Below are 27998 nucleotides of genomic sequence, written 5' to 3' on the forward strand. Positions count from 1 at the left end.
GGCTGGTCACATGATCTTGTGTGGAGGTGACATACGGATCTTCAGATTAAACACCGAATATTACAATGGCTTGTCCTATCTGTGGGCCGAAATTATCGGCGTATTGCATGGTTCTAAGTATATGGGCTATCATAATGCTGGTATGTATGAAAAATATGCAGTTTTATTTTGTATGTAACATCAATATGGTGTCTGTAAATACCAACCCCAGACTACTGTTTTTCCTAAGAATTTGGGACTATGAAACGGGTTGTGGATTTATTTAAAATACCATTGTTTTCCGATTGGTATGTTCCTAAATGGATATAGATTTGTATAAAAGAGAGTACGTACAGGTAATGTTTATTAACTGTGATCAGTAGGGACAAACTTGATGTGTTTATTTTAGCACACATGATCGTCAACACATGTGACATCAGTGATATGTAGACAGGATGTAGGTCAGGGTGAACCAGTAAGAACCTAACCTTGGCATGAGGACATATCTGTCCAGCATACCTTCACTGAATGTCCTGGAGTGGGAATAAACAGTGCTAAGTAAATCTGTGGGACCAGCTGAAGCCAAACAAGTTAAAAACAAATGAAAGCAAGGTGTCGATCTGTCCCCATTTTAGGATTTTATCATTGTTATGGTAATATGCAAGTCTTCAACTATAAACATGACATATATTGTCTCTCTTTTTATCATGTGATGTTATCAGTCTTAGTTTGTCATTGCAAAAGAATGATTACCATTGTGATATCACTCACAATATGCAGATCAATAATGGGTATAAATGCTATAATTGATCAAACTTGAAGATTGATAATTGATTGTAATTGTAAACCCCAACTCAAAACATGTGGGTAGTAATGGGACGCAATTATAACATTGTGCAAATGAAACAAGTATCGATTAATACCATGATCAAGATGATCAAAGTTACTTCCTGGTGTACCATATGTGTGTTGTGTAGCATATCTAAACAACAGTCAATAATTTGAATATTGACAATCTTTGCAACAAACATAAGAAATAAGAAACATACTGTCTAAAGTTTAATTTGATGCTTTATTTCTATGAATATTGATTAGTTTCCAGAGCCGATAGTTAGTCATTGATTGATAGACTGTGCCAGCACTAATTACCAGTATCTCCTTCATTTGTATAGTTTTCCCCTCAGTCTCAGCTACTTGATTGCACTGGATAGCATTAAAACAGATAAATAAGCCATAACACATTGCAGTTCTGTTGTATCAGTGTCTAGATGTAGGCTTTTGTGTTTATTGTATTCTCTTGAATAATTAAGTGTTGTACCTGTGTTCTAGGAATATGTTGTTTATTTGTAGGGTCTGCTCGGTCTGTTCTTTTACATCCGAAGTCCTGCATTGTTTGAAGACATTCCTGCGGGAGACTGGGAGAAGAATAACTACACCTACTCCTACGTGCAGGAGAAGTATGAACAGAATGCCATGAACTGCTGGATTGCTGCTGGTCTCTACTTCCTCCTTCTTATCTTCTCCTTCTCACAACAAAGAATGAACTCCAGAGCTAACTATGAGCTGTCATAGATTACGACAAAGTGTACATTCTGGTTTCCAAACAACTGTCCATAAAAGTTGAGATCTCCTGGCTGGATCAGTTCTATGAAGCGAAGCCAAGCAAACAAGAATCCTTGAAACAACAGCAGATATGAAAGATAGTTTTAGTTGTAGTAGGAATCAAGGACTTATTAATTGTATGGAATGTGTTGTTGACATATCCACCCCAAGATGTAGCCAAGAACAAGCTTGTGTATAACTGTCAATCAAAAGAAAGGAATCGGGCTGGTTTGTATGTAACCAATGATGAATATTTCTACCAGCCTTTGTTAAAGGAAATACGTTACTGTAATTGCAGTTTAAAAGATAAATTTTCTTGATATTAGCATTAAGTATACTGCCTTATGAAAATTGGGTTGCACTGTTAATAGGTTTCACCCTAATATTGGGCATATTGTTTCGGTCAAAAACCAACCTTATCCCTGGTGTTGGTAATTAAGAAATATGTGAAGGGTGCATTCTTTAGTGACCATTATGATGATATGGCTGTGTAGCAAAATTCTATTTACACCTGCATAATTTGTATAGTAATTTTGGGGAAGATATCCTTGATATGGTTAAGGAAGTCCCCATCAGTTTTCCAAATCTTTTGTTAGTATAAGCATAAATAGTGCATCTCTAGTCATCTTGTGATCTTGGTACATTCCATGGCATGTTTATATTGGAGATGGGAGAAATTAGTCGTGATCAACTGTTCAGTTTGACATTAGTGACTTCCTATATATATAGGATGTATAATGGGGGTGCCTGTAGTAGTAAATGAAATTGTCATAACCTTTCAGTGATGATAACAAAATACCAAACTGTCAACAATTTTTCAAGTAAATTTGTTAAGGCAAAATATTTTTTGCCAGACATTGGCTGTACTACCAGGCATCGATCTTTCATTTTTGTCTTGTGTAAATGCTTCATCTTCGATTCCTTTGCAATACCACCTTGTTGTATATCTTTTTAACTGTATCATTTAAGTTTTCATTTTCTGTATCAGTGTAAATCATCTACAATAATCAATATTTCTAAAAGTGGCATCAGTTTGTTCTTACTTATATCTGTGATGTTTGTTGACTATGTCTGTATTGTATTCTTGAGACTTTGGGAATGTCATGATTCACCTTGTTTACAAATACATTGATGCATCACAAACTGACTCAAGGCTCTCTGACACAGGATAGGCTTATACCTTATTAGAACAATGTTTTATTTCTAACAAGTGATGGGTGCAAAGCCCCATCATATCTGGGCCTGAAAACCACAAGATGTTTAATGTGATTAATGCTTTGAAAGATTTGCCCAAAGCCAAAACAGTCATGCATATCACATGCAAAGAGATTCAAAACAACATTGGCTTGTCAGCTGGCCACAGGGAAGATGCTGAAATATTATAAGTAAGTATGCATGCAACTTCATGATTGGGGTCACATGATATGAACTGACTATTTGTGCATGTGTTTCATGACACTCCTCACTGACACCTTACATCTGTCCTGTCTATTATTTTTTTTTAGTAAAATCCAAGCACCAGTTGTAGATATGTTCATATCTCACATCAATTACATTATTGTTTTTGGAGAATGCAAATATGGCTGTGAATTATATGAAGTTGTACATTTTGAACATCACATGACTGTCATGGTGTGTAAGTGATAAAGTTGTGCAGAGTTGTGTCCCTTAGCTACCAGGTTCTATTGTGGTTAGTCTAAATTCCCTGTACAGCTTGGGTGTGCTCTATCTGCACCTCTGCCATGTCGATAGGGTTTTGGGATAATTACACAGGGTATTCCATTTTAGGTGGCATCCTGTCTTATTGAATGGTTATTCAAAAAGTGTGTCACTGTAGCACTGACAGATGTTTACCTGTAAATTCAGACGAAAATCTTAATGAAGTGCATGATTACCTCTATTTGAATACTCTGTGAATTTCTGTAATGAGGATAACTGGCATCCTCATGCATGTGAATATTTTGAGTCCTATCTTTTACAGGATACACTGAATAGTCTGTGATATACGCAGGTTTAGATATTCAGTAAAATTGTATTTAAGTACAAATGATTATTTTAACTGGCATGTCTGTACAAAATGTATGGTTTCATGTCATATTTAAGCTTTTGAGTCACTATGTATGGGTAATGAAGCAGCTCCTGTTGTTGTGCTGAATCAGCAATATAGGGAGGTTTGATCGTGTTGTATTATAGGAGTATATGGAACAAAATGTAATAAAGTATGGGTTATTTGAAGAGTGTGTTATGTCTTTACTCTGCGACTCTGTGTGTACTTGCTATGTCGAGAGTGAGTGAGTTTAGTTTTACACCACACTCAGCAATATTCCAGCTATATGGCGGCGGTCTGAAAATAATCGAGTCTGGACCAGACAATCCAGTGATCAACAACATGAGCATCAATCTGCGCAATTGGGAGCCGATGACATGTGTCAACCAAGTCAGCAAGCCTGACCACCCGATCCCGTTAGTCGCCTCTTAAGCATAGTTGCCTTTAATGGCTAGCATGGGTTGCTGAAGACCTATTCTACCCCGGTCGCTTATGTGGAGAAGGAAAAGGCACTGTGTTGTAGTCTGAACTGACACTAAGTAGATTGTCAGGCATTTGTGCTGGGATCAGACACCCTTGACCAATTAGTTGAGGAAACCACTGAGTGATACTCTGAGGTTGGAATACATGAAGTCATATGACCAACATTATGTCCCACTGGATTCCCATTCTGCAGGCGACACGTCTGTTACTTTTAAGGACATATGGACATTAAACTGTGGCGCTGAAAGAGTTGTGACTATATGAGTTTTGTGAATTACATACTGCTTGATATGTGTGTGACCACCTTACCTGGAGCAGAATAACACCATAAGCTTGCTGGCATTTTGTGTTGTAAAAGATCAAACTATTTACCTGGATGGTCACCAATTTGTAAAAGTTGGTTGAAGTGTCATGCACAGTTATAACATGGTGTTTTTGACATTGCTTGACTGAGTTAAATTTACCATTATGAAAGTCTGATGGCAGTCAGAATACTCATATACGTATGAAAAACACATTCTTTTGAGAAATTCATCTGATTTGTCACAAGTAGTAAATCCATGTTCTACAAAACAAGACAAAATGTGTATTTAATATCTGAATAATTTAATGTTTCAGTTACAATCACATCACTTGCATTCAAACAAATGGGTGACACTAAATGAGGTATCTGTCCACATGATTACTTTTCAGAGCATTCAAAGATAAACCTGGGTCCTCTTTCACATGGGAAGTGGGGTTGTCTCATGGTTAAAGTGTTTGCTCATCATTCCAAAGGCCTGTGTTCAATTCTCCATTTCTGTTGTCTCCTGCCGAGATATTGCTGGAATATTCCTAACTGGCGTAAAACCAAACTCTCACCAATTTCATAGAGATACAACTTTTTGAAATCAGTCTAGTCAGGTTCAAGTTTAGAGAATTGCAGTGCTATAATGTCTGTGTAACAGCCTAGACTACCTTCCACTGTTTAACAACTTGGAGCATCCTGACAACAGCTTGTTGTATAGTCTATTTGGTTCAAAAGCGGACCAATGAATTGCAGTCTACCTCAAAAAGTAATAAACATAACATACTCAATGAAACGCTGATCATAATCAGAACAGCATGCCAAATCTGAGGTTTTTGAGTTACATTGCAATTCATCGGTCTGCTTTTGAGCCAAACGGACTACAGTCACAGACTTTCATTATCACTCAGGCAATTATTGTTGCAATACATGCTCCCATGATACACATTCGTACATATGAAAATAATCCAATATAATCTCCACACATTCGATCAATTCAGTTCATACCCTCTACACAGAAGACAAAATAAACCAATATTTGCCACCACATTCTTCGAGTTAACAGAGGCAGACAAAAATACCAAAATCGTTTCCCAAGATGAAGGAGGTGAAACAGAACTGTACCCTCAGGCTGATATAAGTTAAACATCAAAACACTACATTAATATTTGTCTCCATATACTGCACTGCATTATATTTCATTGTATCTTTTCTTTGATCCTGGATGTAACTCCTCTTTAGCTGTTGTTTCTGACTCCTTTACTTCTGTCAGTAAAATTTAAAACAAGAGTCATCAGAAGATGACATATCCCCATGACCCCCACATATTTGAAAGGACAAATGATCTGACAGATACTTGATGTTTTCTTAGGTTAAGTTTGAATCGTTTCCGTGGAAGTAATGAGAAATATAAATGCCATATATCTGAAAACAGCAAAAGGCACCACTTCACGATCTGTCTCATATGTCTGCCAAGATATGTTAAAAGATATGAAATGGTTTTCCAGTTGTGCTCTGGAAACGAAGTCTATCCCTCCATTTTGAGACTAAGTCAGAATTGTTTCAATGGAAACTGGGAACAATAAAAATGCCCAAACATTGTAAACAGAAAAAGGCACCACTTTGTGGTCTGCCTCAAATATCTGCCAAGTATTGCTGTAAGATAATAAATAGTTTTCTAGTTGTGCTCCGGAAACGAAGCCCATCCCTCCATTTTGAGACTAAGTCAGAATCCATGGAAACTGGGAAAATGATAAACCACAAAAAACTGTAAACAGCAAAAGGCACCACTTTAGGGTCTCCCCTACATATCTACTAAGTTTTGCAGAAAGATATTTAGAAGTTTTTGAGTTATGCTCCGGAAATGAAGCCCATCCCACCATTTTGAGACTAAGTCCGAAACGTTTCCATGCAAACCCAGAAAATTATAAATCACAAAAACCTGTAAATAGCAAAAGGCACCACCTTGGGGTCTGCCAGATATATCTACCAAGTTTTACTGACAGACACCAGGAACTTTTTGAGATGTGCTCCAGAAATGAAACACACCTCTCACTTTTGAGACAAAGTCTGAATTGTTTCCATGGAAACTGAGAAACTAAGAAATCACAAAAACCTGTAACTACCAAAAGGCACCATTGTAGCTTCTGATTGGTATATCTACCAAGTTTTGCAGAAATATAAAGATTTTGAGTTCTGCTCCGGACATGAAGTCCATCCCTCCATTTCCAAGTCCGAAACATTTCCATGGAAATCGAGAAAATAATGGGGGGATAAAATTGTTTGTCATATACAGTAATCTATCTTGTATGGCACATGATATATATTATGTATTTATATGTGTGTTATTTCCAATATTTTTTGTTATTATTTCCCCACATCTCATGAGCAAGTCAAGTAAAAAGGAGATCCAATTCTTCTACAGTTTTCTGTTGACTTGATCTTGTTTCAATGCAGTTTGCAGTCACATTATGTCCATCTCAAGTGCTAGTTGGCATTATCTGTGTTGTCATCAGATGTGGTTTGCTGGTTGCCTTCATAATGTCGCTCTCAGATGCAGGCTCCAATAAAATCCATCTCTTACATCAGGTTTTCATTAATTGCGTCCATCTCGTTCCATCTCATGCTGGTCCAGCTCATATGCAGCTCGGTAGTAGACCACACCCTTGTCATCGCGGTACTGCAGCCTGGGGTTGGGGTGCGTGTTGTTCATACTGCCTAGGGACGTGTACCTGTGGGTTGATAACACATCTCAGTAGGTAGGCCAGACTAAATTTTTACTTACTTAACAGATACGTCTGTCCTCCATTAGGGAAAAAATATAAAGAAATAATCAATAAATTGTAATGACATTTTTATAAACTTAAATCATGCTTACTGCTACAAAAGATTCAGTCACAGAGACAGTACGGTAGGTAGGGATGGGGGTGAGGTGTGACAAATGAAACTAACCCGTGAAGGCCATGGGTAGAATAGGCCATCAGCAACCCATGCTTGCCATAAAAGGCGACTATACTTGTCGTAAGAGGCGACTAGTGGGATTGAGTGGTCAGGCTCGCTGACTGGGTTGACACGTGTCAACGGTTCCCAATTGTGCAGATGGATGCTCATGCTGTTGATCACTGGATTGCCTGGTCCAGACTCAATTATTTACAGACAGCCGGCATATAGCTGAGTGCAGCATAAAACTAAACTCACTCACTCACCAGTTATAGAAGCTAAACAATATAGCAGGATGTGTGGGGTTAGAGTTATGACACACAAGGAACTCACCCCCGGTCATAGAGGCTACAATACGGCAGACAGAAAGATCTCAGAAATGTCCACACATCGCCATATCGCCACTCTAACAGTGGGTTAATTCTCATGAACTGTGGCCAGTCAGCGTCCGTCATAGAAAAAGATTCAAGGTGATCTGAAATATATCAGAATGTTCTGAAATAAGAGCTTGAAATTTTCAGTAACTTGCAACAATGAGAATATGTATCTTAGCATCACACAGACAACAAAAGGGTGCAAGCCTAACTTCAAAACATCTGTCAGCTTGTTTTTTCACATAACAAACATACGTTGCTATTTAGATCCCCCTCCCTATTCCCAAATATAGACACCATCTTGTAGCTGCTGAAACAAAACACCATGTTTCATCTACACAGTATCTGGCTGCCTACATACAAACAACATGCTTGGCAACCATTCACACATCAAAACAGTCTGAAAGTACTGAAAAGCTGGCCAAATATTGGTGGAAATAGATTTTTGACAGTTCTTCAAACTTTATAACTTTGTTTTTTTCCAATGTTAACTGACTTATCAGATAAGTGCTACTATTTCAGTAAACTCATTTGAAACTGAAACGACTTGTGTCATTGCTCATGATATCAATCACATGTCTGATTATATATGTTGTATTGTTGCAGGTGTAAATACTGCCAACTATAATATTAAACACTCACCAGAGTATGGATCTGTACGTCTTGTTCCCATAATGACGGCCTTGATCTTAGGATGTTGCTCTTGAAGTTCACTCATGCCATTTTTTATTCTACCCTCAAATCTTAGCATTTCTAAATTATACCTGAAAAAAGATATTTGAAATTTTGATTACACTGAATTCTGAGAAACATTCAGAAATTTACAAAATATTCATTAAGAATAAGTACATATTAGTGATTGGTACATACAGCCTTGTATAGTAACACCTGTAGAGCAACTAGCACAACTAACCTGTCTGTAGACAATTGTATTGTATTGAGACACATTGATCTGACTTAAAATAAGTACAAGAGTCATCAGAAGATGACATATCCCTCCTGGTCCCCACATATTTGATTGGACAAATCATCTGACAGTTACTTAATGTGTTTTTAGACCAAGTCGGAATTGTTTCCATGGAATTCATGAAAAATATAAATGCCATATATCTGAAATCAGAAAAAGTCACCATTTCAAGATCTGTCTCATATACCTGCCAAGATCTTTTGAAAGATATGAAATGGTTTTCACGTTGTGCTCCGGAAACTAAGTCCACAACGTGTTCATGGAACCGAGAAAATAATAAATCACAAAAACCTGCAAATACCAAAAGGCACCACGCTGGGGTGTGCCAGATATATCTACCAAGTTTTACGGACAGATATTAAGACGTTTGAGTTGTGCTCCGGAAACGAAACACACCTCTCACTTTTGAGACAAAGTCTGAATCATTTCCATGGAAACCGAGAAACTAAGAAATCACAAAAACCTGTAAGTACCAAAAGGCATCATTTTTGGATCTGCCACACATATCTACCAAGTTACACTGACAGATATTAAGAAGTTTTTGAGTTGTACACCAGAAACAAAACACACCTCTCACTTTTGAGACAAAGTCTAAATCATTTCCATGGAAACCGAGAAACTACGAAATCACAAAAACCTGTAAGTACCAAAAGGCACCATTTTGGCTTCAGATTGGTATATTTACCAAGTTTTGCAGAAAAATAAAGAACAAATTTTTAGAATCCGCTCCAGAAACGAAGCCCATCCCTTCATTTTGAACAGCTATATAGTGGCAGTCTGTAAATAATTGAGTGTGGACCAGGCAATCCTGTGATCAACAGCATGAGCATCGATCTGGGCAATTGGGAACCGATGACATGTGTCCGAAACATTTCCATGGAAACCGAGAAAATAATAATTTATCAGAAGAACCTGTAAATAGCAAAAGGCACCACTTTGGGGTCTGCCATACATATCTATCAAGTTTTGCAGAAAAATATTGGATGGTTTTTGAGTTGTGCTCCGAAAACAAAGCCCATCCCTCCATTTTGAGACTAAGTCTGAAACATTTACATGGAAACTGAAAAAATAATCACAAAAACCTGTAAGTACCAAAAGGCACCACTTTGGGGTCTGCCACACGTATTTACCAAGTTTTGCAGAAAAATATTAAACGGTTTTCAAGTTATGCTCCGGAAATGAAGCCCACCTCACCATTAGACTAACACCAAAATGTTCCATGGAAAAACACAAACAAATAAAAATGCCAAAACTCTGTAAATATTAAACGGCACAACTATAGGTTGTGATTATTACATCTGTCAAGTTTGGTCTAAAATTATTGAATGGTTTCTGAGTTATGGTGCAGAACCAAAATGATTACGGACAGACGGATGGACAGACAGACGAGGCGTAGACTATATCCCTCCGCATTACATGCCATGGGGATAAAAAAGTAATAAGCATTCACTCTAGACACCTGTATTATGACACACATACCTTTACAGTAACAAGAGAAATTACTCACCTATCTCTGGACACCTGTATAAATTCCTCAACTTCAGGGAATGGAAGCTTACTCCGGATGTAAAGGGCTTTAAGCTTAGCTTTGGAATCTGGGTACATTCTGACAAAGAGAAGAATAAAGTTTTGATAAATCAAATAATAGAATATTACCAAACACCCTTCAGCTCAAGCAATGCCACAAACATACAGAACAGCATGTCCAACCGTATATAGTTGGCTTGTTGTTTAATGATTTTAATATCTGTCAGTGGTCTGTATGCAATGAAGTCTTTGGCAGATCAGCAAGTGGTCGATGTGATGAGACACTCACCAGTAAGTCAGGTAAGATGACATTCATAGTGTCTAGACCACCCAATCATTTTCATTAGTCTCCAACAACAAGCAGTTCATTGCGGAGGTCATATTCAGATCCTTGGCTCAGATCAATTCGTGTGGCATGAATGAACATATATATTATATGTTACTTTTTAAGCATATTTTTCAGGCTACATGACTGTTGACAAGAGGCGCTAACGTGACTGTCGACAAAAAAGGGTACTGACTCCAACCCAGGTCCGACCAAAAGTCATACCGACTTGAGTTACTAAAAATAAGCTATGATGTCAAGTTATGACATCATTCTATTGTTTACATGTCACAGTATTCTTGACATAAAGTTATTGTTTTGTTGTGAAAATATGACTTTTCTTGACTAAATAGACATGTTTTGATGTTTAGAAGCTCTTTTGAGCAATTACATAATAAAACAATTATTGGCTGAGTCTGGGGTCAACATTACTTTTTGCAGGTCCACAAAAACAGGTATTGACTTTATCACCTGTCTATAATTGTGTAACATGAAACTTCATATATACCAGAATAAAGATTCTGAATGTTGGCTATAGTGAAAGGTTGTATGGGCAAGAAACTATATTTAACAACCATATTTTCACATTAATCCAACACTGTTGACCAGTGACATTTCTCAAAATACTACTGAAACAATCTAGGTGGAGGGATTGTTTGCTGGCTGATAATTGATACAAAAACCCAATCCATCTGGTTTGGATATTTTGGATTCTATAACCATACATCATAACTTATTTTGTTTGTTATTACATACATTTGACAGGGATATTAAACCGTCCAATCAATGATGTCCTTTATGCAAGTATAAGGCACTCAGACAGTTCTGTTACTCATACAATCAAAAATATGAAATATAACTCATCATTCCAATAAGTTTCATTAAAACTTAGAAGGGGTGTTTTTTCAGCCTGAAATTATCGGGAAAATAGTCCGACTTAGATGTTGTCAGTTTGGATGCTTACAGTCTTGGATTCAAGGACCTAATGTTTTGGTGGTAAGTTGAATGTTCCTAGTTTCAGTAGGTGAGTATTTCTTTACATTGGTTTTAGCAACATTCCAACAAGATCACATTGGATTATGTTGGGAATAGAACCGGAGCCTTTGTCTTGAGAAGCTCATTAACCATGAGGCTACACACCCCTTCTACCTATTCCTTGTTTGAAAGTACGGTACTTACTTCTTGACAACCGCATGGTACAGGTGGAGCAAAGCAGTGCAGTCTTTGCCGCCATTGAAACCGACACAAATCTCCTCTAATCTGAATAGAAAATGCAGGATATTGGTGTAACAATAGAGATCTAGTTTGAATATTCCAGATCATACACAGGACATTGCCACCAACATTCTCCATCTTTCTGGTGAAAGTTCTGACAATTCATGGAGCCATTGAGAATTCCTTATTTACCCTCTATTGTAGAGGTTTTATCTCATTAAATCTCTCAAATATGACGTATCCTTTACAAATACGATTCCAACTATTAATAAAATCACTTTAGCTGAGGACATTTGCATACAGGCAGAAACTTACGAGTATTTCTTCAAACCTTCTTCAATAACCTTGACAGCATGTTGTACATTGTTGGCATACACAGTGTCTTCATCTGACTCCACCAGTGTGTACAACATTTTCACTGCAGCAGATACTGGGTCTTTCTCGTACATCACCACGCTGTCTGAAATAGGCACACGTATACTGCTCACACATGATGACTCCTGTTACAAACCTCACAGACAAGAAACATTAAAGTCCTTTGAAAATCTGTACGATAGTACATCATATAATGAGCAGAGACATGGATGAAGTAATCCAATGTAATTAACTTGGAATCACCATGTTATATATATGTAAATGAGGTTTCCTTGCACGAACTTTGTACACTAAAGGTTCCCCAGTGTATGAGTGCAGAATTTGGAACATTTTTTTTAAGCACCACTTGCTTGACAGTGACATTGGAATCGATGTCAAAATATTGCCTAGACAGAACAAAGAAGTTGCATGTCCATAAATATTGTCTTCATTCGTCAATTTCGAAAATGCCAATCAAAAAGAAATGTGTGTGTGCTTAGATATATAAACAGCAAAGGTTCCTGGGATTGCCCACTGGTCCTGTCATACAAATGATGTGGGTCCATAAGTCACATATATCAACACAAGCTTAATATATCATAAATATAATGAACCGTGATATCAATGCAATGAAGGAATTTGAGGAATCATGATCTGATAAAACGTCAAATGAAATCACCCACCTGGTGTAACTTTTAGATGTTGGGAATACTTGCTTAGATGGCTTTGTACATTTCCCAGTAAATATAAGATAAAGGTTTTGCAATGTATGAGTGAGGTTTTGTTCATGTTGAAGCTGAATGGACGGCCCTATCTCTTTTGTAAATTAGTTTTTATATCCTCTTCAATGTGTAGATCTATATGTTATGACAAATGTTGCAACATTCTCAACAGAGAACCAGCCTCATCTTGAAATGTCATGGAATTACATGTACTAAGAAATGACACCACCTTGGTTGACATCATGAAATGTTTTATGTATCTGGCAACACTGGAGAAAGTTGACGTGGCATGTTGATAAGTATTTGTCTAACCTGATTTCAATTCATGGTACACAAAATCTCAGTTTTGTCAGTCAGAATTTGACACTCTTTTGACAGAGCATGAAATGACTGGCTTTACAACTTAAATAATGTCCTGAGTTGATAACAAATAGAGAGTTTACTATGTATCAAAATTTGGACAACATCTGCATTAGTTTGGCATTAGTGTAACATAAATGAAGATTATTTCAAAACACATAAATATATTGAAGGATAAGATTTTTAGCGATATTTCATCAATATCATAGCAAAGGACACCAGAAATGGGCGCCACACATTCTACTCACTAGGAAATTGAACCTGGGTCTCAGGCAGTGTGAGTGAACCCTTCAACCACCAGGCTACCCCCTGATCCACAAGAAAGCAGACAGACTGACAAATTCCAGTATTTTCAAGTTCGAATTCATATACATGTATGATGGATGAAGTTATTTACACCTGTTTCCTGAGGTGCAAGAAGAGTAGGACATAAACAAGAGTCATCTGAAGATGACATATCCCCCCGGCCCCCAAATATTGGAAAGGACAAATCATCTGACAGTTACTTATTGTGTTTTTAGACCAAGTCGGAATTGTTTCCATGGAATTCATGAAAAATATAAATGCCATATATCTTTAATCAGAAAAAGGTCACCATTTCAAGATCTGTCTCGTATATCTGCCAAGATCTTTTGAAAGATATGAAATGGTTTTCGAGTTGTGCTAAAGAAACGAAGTCCGCAACATGTTCATAGAACCCAGAAAATGATAAATCCCAAGAATCTGTAAATAACAAAAGGCACCACTTTAGGGTCTCCCCTACAATTCTACTAAGTTTTGCAGAAAGATATTTAGAAGTTTTTGAGTCGAAGCCCATCCCACCATTTTGAGACTAAGTCTGAAACGTTTCCATGAAAACCGAGAAAATAATAAATCACAAAAACCTGTAAATACCAAAAGGCACCACTTCAGGTTCTGATTGATATATCTACCAAGTTTGCAGAAAAATATTGAATGTTTTTGGAGTTCTCCTCCAGAAACGAAACCCACCCCACCATTAGACTAACACCAAAATGTTCCATGGAAAAACGAAAAAAAAAAAAAAATATGCCCAAACTCTGTAAATAGCAAAAGGCACAACTATAGATTGAGATTATTATGTCTATCAAGTTTGGTCTAAAAAAATTGAATGGTTTCTGAGTTATGCTCCGGAAACAAAATGATTACGGACAGACGGACGGACAGACAGACGAGGTGTCGACTATATCCCCCCGCAATACATGCCGAGGGGCTAAAAAGGTGTGAATGAGCATACACTACAGCGCAAGGCATACATGGTAATTAAGTGTGCATTGACATTACGACGGAGTGAAAGGATACATTAAAAAGAAAGAACACTTAAAAGTAAAAGTGCATTTTTCTGTAAAGACGTATGTTAAAGCAGAAATATGGTAGATTGCGTTTGTGGCATCTAATACAATCTAATATAAGCAGGGACGAAAATTTATAACAACCCTAACTTACCTTTCAGCTGAGGGTAAAAACAGACTTGGGAATAAACCTGCACCTGCTAGAAGCCTGATCTGATTTGTCTTGAGATATGTTAAACCCTGCTACAGATCATTATTTACTCCAGACTGTGACATGAATGTTAATACAAGTAACCTACGACTCATCATGCACCACTTCAACGTGAACACAAGTCCCATACTTCCTTCACAGAGGCAGACCTAGCACTGAACTAACTTCACCATTGTCACACTCTAGGTCTCACCTTCAACCAAGTCATGTCATGTCATGTCATGTTATGTCAGGTGTTATGGCACTTGTTGCTTCGGACATGGAGGTGCATCAACTTTCTTTCTCTCATGTTGTGTGTCAATGAGTGACAGGTAACCCAACCCCTCTCCTGCCTTGACATATACTGACATCGACCAATGAGAGCTGTCAGCAGGGAGAAGGTCAGCTTCCTCATTTGTAAACCATGCCAGTAGGGTATTTATAGCCAGTGTATCACTACCTAGACAGAGATATTGAAAGGGGATCACACCACACACTTGGTAGCAAAGCAACATTATGTATCACTTGGGAAAATCATTTGATAGTGATTGTGGTTTAGGCCTCTATGTTTAACAAATGAAATGTTTGCAATTATACATGTTTCATAAACATGAACAAACATCATGAAAAAAACTTTTTTCAAAATATCTTACTATTGTTACACCAGACTTTGGACATCAGATGAATTATCTTAAATCTAAAAGTGGCACGTTTCTTATATGTCTATATATGCCTCAGTCATAATGAGTGCCCGAGGCAAAAAAAAACCCACATAATTTATAAATATCTTGAGTTATCAATGATATTTCATGCCTTTGCATTTGTTACAGCAAGTGTGGTTTCACACTGCTTTTAGCAATATTCTTGTAACATCACAGCTAGAGAGAGAGAAGAAATCTTTCTTAGCATTAACCTTGTTCAGTGATCATCCCAATGCTCGTGCAGGAGATACTGCTTAGGTCAGCTCACGTGTTCCTTCCTAGGAGATTACTATCAGGATATTGCATCACACAAGTTGTCAAGACATCATGTCATGCCATGATATGACACTGGTTGTCATGCCATGACATCACACCAGCTGCTATGGTATCACACCAAATTCTGCAATATTCCAGCTATGTGAAAATGGTCTGTAAATAATCAAGGCTTGACTCAACAATCATATGACTGATATCATGAGCATTTATTTACACAATTGGGATACAAACTAAACACAACGTGGTAGACTACCAAAACTTCTTTTAAAAAAACCCTCTGACTGTGGCTTTTTTCTTCTGATCTCCTAAATGTCTGATCAAAATATTCATGAAGCCTCTACATAAACATCACAGTGTAAGCACACTGAAGTGGTCAGTATGTTGATACTATGTTGCATTAGATAAAACACAATATCCCCATTGTATGATACTCCGCATGCTGACAACACATGTATAGAACCTGATAAACAGCTCACCATACAATTGATACAGTCTGATATTGTGGCCTGTTTCAACAGTTTCACAAAGCAACGACCACACACTTCAAGGAATATTTTCAAAAGGCATTATAAGGATCTTAATGAACATATGCTAGGATATAATGCCCATACAGATCACTACATATAAACACACACAATGCACAGCACACAGACAATGCACACAATACCCACAATGTACACAATGCAGCGAAGACACACAATGCATAAAATGCACACAATGAAATGGATTTACATAAACACACATATATTGTCTTCATATACAGTGCAATTTTCAAAAGTTTCATAATGAGATATATGTCTATATGTACCTGACATGGCATTATCATATGGGATAACTGCCTTGTTCTGGACTTATCAGGGTAACTGTAGGGAATATTTTCTAATGAAAGACTTGTAACTGTGGTAAATGAAAGGATTTATTATACGAACATCTGTGCCAAGATAATGGCTATGAAATCAAGGGCAATCTGAGATAAAGCATATTGTACAAAAAATCTGTCTATTTTTAGTGAGTGAGTGAGATAATATTTAACATCACATTGGCAACATTTCATATAATTTTTTATTTGACATATATGTATATTATATAAACCTGTCGATGATGAAGAAGAAACAAGAATAAGATCACAATTACAACAAAAACTAGTATGAGAAGTTAAAACTGACAGCACTATTTGGACAATGCAATATAAAACTGGCCATAGTTCACCAACAACTGAAGGTAGATCGCCATACTAGGGATCATGGGGACAAACAGAACTTTTGCTACCTGCATGACTCCAGCTGGATTTACATGAACTCTTCAGGCTCTGGCGATTATGGTCAAATTCAGCCCAAATTAAAAAATACTACATTTAAAACAGCTGGTAAACTTAAAATTTCCTTTGAATGTTTTGGAACATAATTACAGTAAACTTAATTTGTATTTATATCACAAACGTGTTGCAATGAATGCTAACAATCATTATCATACAATGGGTAGTGTACTTAGCAGGATAAAGCCAACGCATATTTTTGGCATCCGTTGGGGTCATATATGGATACCTATGCAAATTAGGGAGGTCATATGCAAATTTTAGGGACTACTTTCACAGTGTAAACAAACATGGCGCCGAGGGTCGGCAATCTGTCTGGATTGACGGTGGCGCTGTCAGTGCTTGGATCTCAGAAAAGTCATGCCTGGTTATGATAGAGGGAGTAGATTTCAAAGTGAAGATAGAAATCCACTGGCTTTCAAAGATACCAACATCAGTTTTCTGATCGAATGTCAGTGTTCGTGAGAGAACGGCACAGGAATCCAGGTGCACAAACTCATGCGAACATTAAATTGTATCTGTTGTTCAAAGTGTTGCTTGAAGGATTCTGAAGTTCCACTCGAATTTGTGGTTATTTTCGTGACGCAAAATTTATTGACAACCAATGGTGCTTTAACATAAAAACGTACTGGGAACTACATGACGTAACACAGTCAAATGAGTGATCAGTAGAAAACTGCGTCAGCGAGCTTGTGATGTCACGTATTACTATGCACATATTTGTGACGTCTTAGATATGCGGGAACATCTATATTTCTTTGTATTGTACATGGTGTCAGAATTGCCTAATTTTTGTACCTTACATACATAAGCATGTGAGTAAACATACTTATTACCTCGTTTCATATAATTTGTATGTAATGAAACCTCTTGTAGTATTCTCTACCAAAAAAGGTGTTGCACTTGCAGTTCAATGACTATCATGGACCAGCCTGTGTGGGGACATCCTCAATATCTCCAGTGTATACATTCCGATAAGTCTCCACTATACCCTGGACGCATCTACGGGTCGGCCCGATAATTTTATTACCTCCCATTGCTGGCTCCGCATTCTCACAGTAGCCAGCCAGCTTGGCCGCCGTTATAACCGAGCTTGCCAGTGTCAACAAAGGTAGCGGTCGCAACTGCGAAGGTTTTGTTCGAAGTGCGACTCAGATTTTGGGGAAATCATACAGACATATTGATAGGTCCGAAATATTTAGAAAATGTATGCAAAAACTCCTTCTACCTCTTTCAGAGAACCTCTGTACGGTTTGTTTTGCCAAGTGTAATCTGTTAGATAATCTGAAAAGCGAAAATGAGTTGTGATTGGTTCGCTCAGCTTCCCAACGTAGACACCTGATTGGATAAAAAACCAGCCAAGGGAGGTAATAAATTTATCGGACTGAACCGTAGATGCATCCAGGGTATAGTGGAGACTTATCGGAACGTATACCCTGGAGATACCGAGGATGGTGTGGGGAAGGCTTCTACTTAAACAAGTAAACACCCAGTATATAGAACCTTTCTCCATTTCTAAACAGGTATCACAACGCATGATAGTCAAGGTGAGTGAGTGAGTGAGTGAGTGAGTGACTGAGGTGAGGTGAGTGAGTGAGGTGAGTGAGTGAGTGAGTGAGTTGTTTTACTCCGCTTTTAGCAATATTCCAGTAATATCATGGTGAGGGACACCAGAAATGGGCCTCACATATTATACCCATGTTGGGAATCGAACCCTGGTCTTTGGTGTGACAAACAAATGCTTTACCCACTTGGCTACCCCACCAGAGTAAAAATGGTTCCTTAATACATTCTTCATCATTTTCCTGTATCACATATTATGGGTGGAGTGAGTGGGTTAGTGGTTGAATTTTCTTCTACATTGTTCCAGCTGTAAATTGCTTGTCAAGAATCAGGAATGAACAAAAAATGTGTGAGCAACAAGCAAGTGAGGGAGCGCGTGAGTGAGTGTGTGGTTGGTTGGTTGAGTGAATGAGTGAGTGAGACCATGGATAACATCATTGGTGACACCAGAATTCAAACACAACTAGCAGCTCCTGGCAAAACACATGGAGACTACTCCATAGGCTCTGAAGACCTACCTTGTGGCAGCCTCTCTGTCAGATATTGACACACCTGTCTCAGTTTGTCCTCATCTAGCGACTCTAGAGTCAGTCTCACCTTGTAGTAACTGTAAGTAAATATTTGCTTTACTCACATGCATAACAAAACCAAGGATTTAGACACCATGTAAACAGTGTCATTTGTTCATGGTCTCTCAATAAGTAGTGATACAGCTTTTCTCATAGAAATAATTTCTTAACAAATACTGAGGAAACCTATCTCTAGAGATTCAAACATGAAGGAACATACAAGTCAGCCTAGCCTTTTAAAGAGGGAAATTTCAGAGACATCAAGTCAAAGTTTCATTTTGAGAATGTGTGAAAATGGTCCAAACAAGGTGGAGATATACTGAATATCAGAATGAATCCATGTACAAACGTAAGTGTCATTACTGCAGAGTACAAGCAAATCACACCACAGCACTGCTGATCCAGAGGATTCTGAAATGAAGATGTTTACAGCTGTTCATGCCATCAAGGCCAAACTCACTCACTTTACCCTTTGCCTCAGCCTTTCCCTCGCTCTCACATCTGGTCCAAAACACCTTCATTTGCCTGGCCTCTCTGACCCACAGCCTCTGACAGGCTTCTTTCTTTGTCATCTCCTCCCTCACCCAACTACCAGTCTCCTTGCCGACTCCCTCACTCACCCAACTACCAGTCCCCTTCCTCACTCCCTCACTCACTCAACTACCAGTCCTTTTCCTGACTTCCTCACTTAGCCAACTATCAGCCCCCTTCCTGACTCCCTCACTCACCAAACTAACAGTCCCCTCCCTCACTCCTCACTCACCTAACTACCAGTTTCCTTCCTCACTCTCTGACTCACCCAACTAGCCATCTCCCTCGCTCATCCAATTACCTGTCCCCTTCCTCACTCTCTCACTCACTCAACTATCAGTCCCCCCCCCCCCGACTCCCTCACTTACCCAACTACCAGTCCCCTTCCTCACTCACCCAACTACCAGTTTTCTTTATCACTCTCTGACTCACCCAACTACCCATCTCCCTCTTTCATCCAACTACCAGTCCCCTTCCTCACTTCCTCACTCACCCAACTACCATTCCCCTCCCCGACTCCCTCACTCACAAAACTACCAGTCCCCTACCCGACTCCCTCACTTACCCAACTACCAGTCCCCTTCCTCACTCCCTCACTCACCCAACTACCAGTCTTCTTCCTCACTCCCTCACTCACCCAACTACCAGTCCCCTTCCTCACTCACCCAACTACCAGTCCCCTCCCCGACTCCCTCACTCACCCAACTACCAGTCCCCTCCCCGACTCCCTCACTCACCCAGCTATCAGTCCCCTTCCTGACTTCCCCACTCACCCAACTACCAGTCCCCTTCCTGACTCCCTCACTCACTCAACTACCAGTGCCCTTCCTGACTCCCTCACTCATCCAACTACCAGTCCCCCTCCTCACTTCCCCAACTACCAGTCCCCTTCCTCACTCCCTCCCTCACCCAACTACCAGTTCCCTTCCTCACTCCCTCCCTCACCCAACTACCAGTCTCCTTCCTCACTCACTCCCTCACTCACCCAACTACCAGTCCCCTTCCTCACTCCCTCCCTCACCCAACTACCAGTCTCCTTCCTCACTCACTCCCTCACTCACCCAACTACCAGTCCCCTTCCTCACTCCCTCACTCACACAACTACCAGTCCTCTTCCTCACTCCCTCACTCACCCAACTACCAGTCCTCTTCCTGACTCCTTCACTCACCCAGTCCCTGTCTCTCCTCTCCCCCATCTTTCTTCTCCCCCATCTCTCATCCACTCAAGTACCCTCCCTTGTCACTGACCCAGTGATTCTGACTGAGAACCAACATCACCTCTCACTCATCATCACCAACTCACCTGTTGTGTGTCACAGGGTACGACCCCAGCATGACTTCCTTCCGGAATTTCTCATCTACCTGGTTGAGGACTGAGGCAATTGTCATTTCATCCTTGTTGATGAACATGTCAACAGTGTGGAACTCCACCCCGGGGTTCATAAACAACTCTTTCTGAAACATTGAGAAAACCACCTTCGTTGATACACATATAGATTACATCAGTCTATGTTACAAATAGTAAGCAAACATAAACATCCAACATATTGAAGGCTCTCTCCACTCTACACACCTCTAACATATCAAAGGCTCTCTCCACTTTACATATCTCCAACATATTAAAGGCTCTCTCAAACCTACATATCTCTAACATATCAAAGGCTTTCTCCACTCTACATATCTCTAACATATTAAAGGCTCTCTCCGCTCTACACACCTCTAACATATCAAAGGCTCTCTCCACTCTACATCTCTAACATATTAAAGGCTCTCTCCACTCTACATCTCTAACATATTAAAGGCTCTCTCCACTCTACATATCTCTAACATATTAAAGGCTCTCTCCACTCTACATATCTCTGACATATTAAAGGCTCTCTCTACTCTACATATCTCTAACATATTAAAGGCTCTCTCCGCTCTACATATCTCTAACATATCAAAGGCTCTCTCCACTCTACATATATCTAACATATTAAAGCCTCTCTCAAACCTACATATCTCTAACATATTAAAGGCTCTCTCCACTCTACATATCTCTAACATATCAAAGGCTTTCTCCACTCTACATATCTCTGACATATTAAAGGCTCTCTCCTCTCTACATATCTCTAACATATTAAAGGCTCTCTCCACTCTACACACCTCTAACATATCAAAGGCTCTCTCCACTCTACATCTCTAACATATTAAAGGCTCTCCCCACTCTACATCTCTCTAACATATTAAAGGCTGTCTCTACTCTACATATCTCTAAGATTTTAAAGGCTCTCTCCACTCTACATCTCTAGCATGTTAAAGGCTGTCTCCACTCTACACACCTCTAACATATCAAAGGCTCTCTCCACTCTACATATATCTAACATATTAAAGCCTCTCTCAAACCTACATATCTCTAACATATTAAAGGCTCTCTCCACTCTACATATCTCTAACATATCAAAGGCTTTCTCCACTCTACATATCTCTGACATATTAAAGGCTCTCTCCTCTCTACATATCTCTAACATATTAAAGGCTCTCTCCACTCTACACACCTCTAACATATCAAAGGCTCTCTCCACTCTACATCTCTAACATATTAAAGGCTCTCCCCACTCTACATATCTCTAACATATTAAAGGCTCTCTCTACTCTACATCTCTAACATATTAAAGGCTCTCTCCACTCTACATCTCTCTGACATATTAAAGGCCCTCTCAAATCTACATATCTCTAACATATCAAAGGCTCTCTCCACTCTACATATCTCTAACATATTAAAGGCTCTCTCCACTCTACACATCTCTAACATATTAAAGGCTCTCTCCACTCTACATATCTCTGACATATTAAAGGCTCTCTCCACTCTACATATCTCTAACATATTAAAGGCTCTCTCCACTCTACATATCTCTAACATATTAAAGGCTTTCTCCACTCTACATCTCTAACATATCAAAGGCTCTCTCCACTCTACATATCTCTAACATATCAAAGGCTCTCTCCACTCTACATCTCTAACATATTAAAGGCTCTCTCCACTCTACATATCTCTGACATATTAAAGGCTCTCTCCACTCTACATCTCTAACATATTAAAGGCTCTCTCCACTACATATCTCTGACATATTAAAGGCTCTCTCTACTCTACATATCTCTAACATATTAAAGGCTCTCTCCACTCTACACACCTCTAACATATCAAAGGCTCTCTCCACTCTACATCTCTAACATATTAAAGGCTCTCCCCACTCTACATATCTCTAACATATTAAAGGCTCTCTCTACTCTACATCTCTAACATATTAAAGGCTCTCTCCACTCTACATCTCTCTGACATATTAAAGGCCCTCTCAAATCTACATATCTCTAACATATCAAAGGCTCTCTCCACTCTACATATCTCTAACATATTAAAGGCTCTCTCCACTCTACACATCTCTAACATATTAAAGGCTCTCTCCACTCTACATATCTCTGACATATTAAAGGCTCTCTCCACTCTACATATCTCTAACATATTAAAGGCTCTCTCCACTCTACATATCTCTAACATATTAAAGGCTTTCTCCACTCTACATCTCTAACATATCAAAGGCTCTCTCCACTCTACATATCTCTAACATATCAAAGGCTCTCTCCACTCTACATCTCTAACATATTAAAGGCTCTCTCCACTCTACATATCTCTGACATATTAAAGGCTCTCTCCACTCTACATCTCTAACATATTAAAGGCTCTCTCCACTACATATCTCTGACATATTAAAGGCTCTCTCTACTCTACATATCTCTAACATATTAAAGGCTCTCTCCGCTCTACATATCTCTGACATATTAAAGGCTCTCTCAAATCTACATATCTCTAACATATTAAAGGCTCTCTAGACTCTACACACCTCTAACATATCAAAGGCTCTCTCCACTCTACATCTCTAACATATTAAAGGCTCTCTCCGCTCTACATATCTCTAACATATTAAAGGCTCTCTCCACTCTACATATCTCTAACATATTAAAGGTTCTCTCCACTCTACATATCTCTAACATATTAAAGGTTCTCTCCACTCTACATACCTCTAACATATCGAAGGCCCGCTCCAGTTGGGCAGGTACTCCTGGGAAGATGTGCACATTCTTCACTGACACCAAGGGGTACAAGGCCTTTTTGCCAGTGATTCTGTTGACTCCATACCTCAAGGTAGCAGACTTGGGGATCTGAGACATGATGCAAAATATCAAATGAAACATTATGTATCTTCTCCCAGATCACAGCTTAAGGGAGGGAGCATTTTTCGGTCATGGAAAAGAAAATTTGCTTCAGACCATTAAGGGACCATTTATAATTAATGGCTAGTGGAGCTGCAATGATGATTTTAAGGGATGGGGTGGGGGGTGGGGTGAGTGTGTGTAGGGGTTGGGTGTGTGGGTTTGTCATCCATTTTGTTCTGGGGAGGGAGTAGGGTAATCAGTTCTGTACACATGTTAGTGAGGTTCATCAATTTTCTACATGCCTCTCCATAAAAATCATCATCACTACCCCTAGCCATAAATTATGAATGGTTCCTAATACTACTATCATATAACTATCATAGCAAGACAGTTTGATATAAGAAAATTAACTGAAGTAAATCATTCATACAGACTGATACAGATTGCCCTTTTGGTTTTGGAATGACAATGAAAATGGTTAAATATATCATAGCATGATGTATTATATCTGGTAACTGAAAAGCAATACAAAACCATGCTACTATTATTTGGCACCTTTAATATGACAAAGCATTTCTAAATTACTGCTTACAAAAGCCATCTTCATTTTGGGGGAAGTCAGGTCATCAGTCCCGAAGTACCCCTTTATGAGCTCAACCAACTGTGGGTGTGGGTAGATCTCCTCATTGAAGGCCTTGGCAACACCTGCAGTACAACACAGGTGCCAGTACAAACAACTGTGCTCTGAAGCTCAATTACCACATATTGCATGTGTGAAAATAAGACAGGAACTTGAAGAATTGTATTATTTACAACTCTCTGTAAAACTTGTTTATGTGAAAGAATTGGTTCAGTTCAAATGTATGAAGAAGTTTCAAAAACATGTCCTCATTCGGCATATTTCACTCATTTAGTCTCACCTGTGTATTAGTGTTTTATTGCCTTTCAACTTGGTCTTGTACCTCATAATCATTGTTCCACAAATCAAATTCACAACGAAACACGTTTGCCATATAGTCACAGTGCTTAGCGCAAACTGTAGGCATTGCAAATTTCACCTGATTTTTACTTTCAGTATCAATGACATGATACAATTTGTTGCTGTAAACTTACATTACAGTTAAATACACAGTGAGAATAAAAAATAAAATTTTAAAAATATATATCCTTGCTCTAAATTTCTTGGAATAGCTCTTCAGTGAAATCAAATGCAATGTATATAATGTATAGTTTTACTCTGGAAGACTTTCTGCTTTATATGTTCTTGTGGATGGTGAAATAATTAACAGGACAATGATGCTATACGTGCAGTGCCAAATAAACATGTTCACTGAAATTCAATATCTTCGAGAGCCCCTTATTACAAGGCCATATCAAGTGAGTCCTGAGCAAATGGGGACTGATTCATCTAAATGACAGATGTGTAACAATTTAGTTTCATTTCTTTAGTTTTAAAAGTTTCATTTCGCGACAAAAAAACCCGAAACACACACACACTACAATATTCCTGTCATGGTAGAACAGATCCTATCATATGGAGATTGCCAAACACCAACATACAGACAGAGTGTTGACAGACATGACATTTACCTTCCAGTGTCTTGTCATCGTGTGTTGGGCCAATACCACCTGATGTGATGACATGGGTGTAGGAACTTGAGAAATTAGCTACTTCCTCTGCAATTGTATCCTTGTCATCGCCAATTACAGAGATCTGGAATCAAGACAATGCTGATATAGTTTTCAGATATTACTCATACATGAACAGATGTTGGAAATATTGTAAGTCATTTGTCTTTTTGCTGCTTTTGCTGCTTTTGCTGCAAAGTTTCAGCACTAGAGCTGGGATGGGTCCACATTTTCTCCCAGGTACAGCACCTGGATACTTGTTATATTCATTCCTGACATCAAGACAAGGCAACATATCCTTCAGCAAAGAGGCTAAACTTTTGAGTTCATCAACATCTCATTCATGTATTATATTCAACAGGAGTGAGTGTAAGTTAAGTGTAAATCTTCAAAGATAATAAAACCTTTTGATCATGAAAGAATATCACACTACACTGTATAATCTATTAGCCATATTATCATGGTCCAGGTACTGAGATGGGTACCTGAGTCCAACTCACTACCCACCCATCCTGGGTATCTGGGCTACCCATCCCAGCGATATATAGCACATGACAAAGACACTGGTGGAAAGTTAGAGGTGGAGCAGGTCTAAGGCTTCTAAATCCCAGACCTGTGAAGGTCCCGGGGTAGAATAGGTCTTCAGCAACCCATGCTTGCCATAAAAGGTGACTATGATTGTCGTAAGAGGCGACTAATGGAATCGAGTGGTCAGGCTCACTGACTTGGTTGACACATGTCATCGGTTCCCAATTGCGCAGATCAATGCTCATGTTGTTGATCACTGGATTGTCTGGTCCAGACTCGATTATTTACAGACCGCCGCCATATAGCTGGAATATTGCTGAGTGTGGCGTAAAACTAAACTCACTCACTCTAAATCCCAAGATGCCTTATCTGGATCAACCAGGATTCCAGCATATAATCAGAGACATACATCAGGGATGCAGTTATACACAGAAAGCTGAGACACCTAAGACCCACTGGGAGCTTGGCAATAACTATCTACAACTTTTTCTTGTGTATGAAGTACACAGTTTTTCCAAAAAATAGAACACTTTTTTTTCACATCCGTCTCACACGTCTCTTTACAACAGTCCAGATTTTCTATCACTCCAATCCAAAGCTTCCATTAACTTAAATGAAACATTCTCTTTATCTACTTCAAAGAATGACTGATGGAAACAAGCCACACAGATGGACTATAATACTACAGGTTTGGACATCAAAAGACCTGAATGGGGGTTCATTGTGTGCAAGGGGTGGACATGGAATAAGGCAGTAAATGTTATTCAGTATGTGCTTTGGGGTCTGTATGACTGACCAATTATTCACACAAAAGAAGTCATTCATACATGACTGACATTCAACACCAGAAACACAGTTTTCAAATTAAAATAATACATATTTACATACTGACAAAATTAAAATCTTCATCCACAAACCTTAACTTCACCATAATCTTCAGCCAGTATCTGATGCAATCTAGACCTGCTGAATCATTACTGACTTGAGTTTACTCTGTATGATAGCAAAATAACATAAATCACTGCTTGATGGTGTAAGTGAAACATCAATTCCTACCTTTTTCACTGTAACTCCAAGACTGAAAAGATGCTTGCAGATGAAGTTTGAGTTGGTGTCAGCTGTTTGCCCTTTAAGAATCTCGTCACCAATGACTGGAATATGAATTACCTTCATTTGCATCAATAATGCTTATTTGTGTTCATAAAAAATACATAAGTATCCTTCATTTCCTAAATTGGCAAAAATATAGAAGAAATCTAAGTTGATACTGTGACCAAGTGGGGGAGGTTCTGTCAGCATATCACACAAGAGAGTATCCAGTTTAATTTTGTGTATTCTGTGAGTTTCGGCATCACGAAACACATGGAGCAACCTTACAGTATAGCTTCCCTCTCCCTCCGTGCTCATACCCACACTCTCCCTCCGTGCTCATACCCACACTCTCCCTCCGTACTCATACCCACACTCTCTCTGTCTTAAACTCCCACACTCGCTCCCTATCTCTTATCAGTTGATCTTTCACTCTGGACCAATGCTGGGCCGACCCTTGTCCTGAGTGCCATGAGCTAAGCCAAGCCGACAAGTCTTTATAGCTTTATCCCCAAACACTAGCTCATGTGTCTTAAAGGAATCTCACCAGTATATAGGGAAAGATCACCCTGTCACATTACCATATTTTGAAATTTTGAAAAACGTAAGAAAAATAGATCTGCTTTCCTAACACATTAGACAAGGAGATAGTTTGTATTTAAGTAAAAAGCGGTGCAAAACGACCTTCGACCCCCACCCCAGATACCCAGGTCTTACCAATAATTCCTGCCGTGCTCTGTGATCTGCCGTCCATCTTTATTATATGATTGAGAACTGTGCTTAATCTGTGATGATGCCGCGATGATGTCATTCGTAGAGGAAGTTTGCATAGAAATGCAGCCATCACATGTTGCTCACAACAACGAGTCTTGGTTAGGCACAGAAAAATGAGGAATATCCGTGAGCCTCGTTTTCAAAAGGG

At 38.9% G+C, this 27998-nt stretch overlaps 2 protein-coding genes across 3 annotated transcripts; one reads left to right on the forward strand and one right to left on the reverse strand.

Annotated features, from left to right (window-relative positions):
- LOC137260603 (ribonuclease kappa-B-like) lies at positions 1–3816 on the forward strand. Its single transcript, XM_067798197.1, has 2 exons — positions 1–140; positions 1330–3816. The coding sequence occupies exons 1-2, from the start codon at positions 66–68 to the stop codon at positions 1549–1551; spliced, it is 297 nt and encodes a 98-aa protein (XP_067654298.1). The 5' UTR covers positions 1–65; the 3' UTR covers positions 1552–3816.
- Positions 3817–4700: 884 nt separating this feature from the next.
- LOC137261812 (FAD synthase-like) lies at positions 4701–27997 on the reverse strand. 2 transcript variants are annotated; one of them, XM_067799597.1, is made up of 13 exons: positions 27794–27997; positions 27044–27138; positions 25421–25544; positions 24423–24535; positions 23696–23836; positions 20940–21091; positions 19055–19143; positions 12061–12205; positions 11710–11790; positions 10186–10284; positions 8354–8475; positions 7671–7812; positions 4701–7129 (listed from the first exon to the last, which is right to left on the reverse strand). In XM_067799597.1, the coding sequence occupies exons 1-13, from the start codon at positions 27918–27920 to the stop codon at positions 6994–6996; spliced, it is 1566 nt and encodes a 521-aa protein (XP_067655698.1). In that variant the 5' UTR covers positions 27921–27997; the 3' UTR covers positions 4701–6993. The 2 variants fall into 2 exon arrangements, with proteins under 2 accessions (XP_067655698.1, XP_067655697.1); XM_067799596.1 differs by lacking the exon at positions 11710–11790 and having other exon boundaries at positions 27794–27970.
- Between the last annotated feature and the right edge of the window lies 1 nt (position 27998).

Source organism: Haliotis asinina, chromosome 14 (genome assembly GCF_037392515.1).
Source record: "Haliotis asinina isolate JCU_RB_2024 chromosome 14, JCU_Hal_asi_v2, whole genome shotgun sequence".
In the NCBI taxonomy this organism is placed as follows: domain Eukaryota; kingdom Metazoa; phylum Mollusca; class Gastropoda; order Lepetellida; family Haliotidae; genus Haliotis; species Haliotis asinina.

What these genes read in the sequence shown, in the direction of transcription:
- LOC137260603 (XM_067798197.1), top strand. Translation starts at nt 66, where the DNA reads ATGGCTTGTCCTATCTGTGGGCCGAAATTATCGGCGTATTGCATGGTT. An exon ending in TATGGGCTATCATAATGCTG is followed by an intron (nt 141 to 1,329) that starts GTATGTATGAAA and finishes GTTTATTTGTAG; the next exon opens with GGTCTGCTCGGTCTGTTCTT.
- LOC137261812 (XM_067799597.1), bottom strand. Translation starts at nt 27,920, where the DNA reads ATGGCTGCATTTCTATGCAAACTTCCTCTACGAATGACATCATCGCGG. An exon ending in CGATGACAAGACACTGGAAG is followed by an intron (nt 24,536 to 25,420) that starts GTAAATGTCATG and finishes GTTGTACTGCAG; the next exon opens with GTGTTGCCAAGGCCTTCAAT. An exon ending in CCAAAATGAAGATGGCTTTT is followed by an intron (nt 23,837 to 24,422) that starts GTAAGCAGTAAT and finishes ATCATGTCTCAG; the next exon opens with ATCCCCAAGTCTGCTACCTT.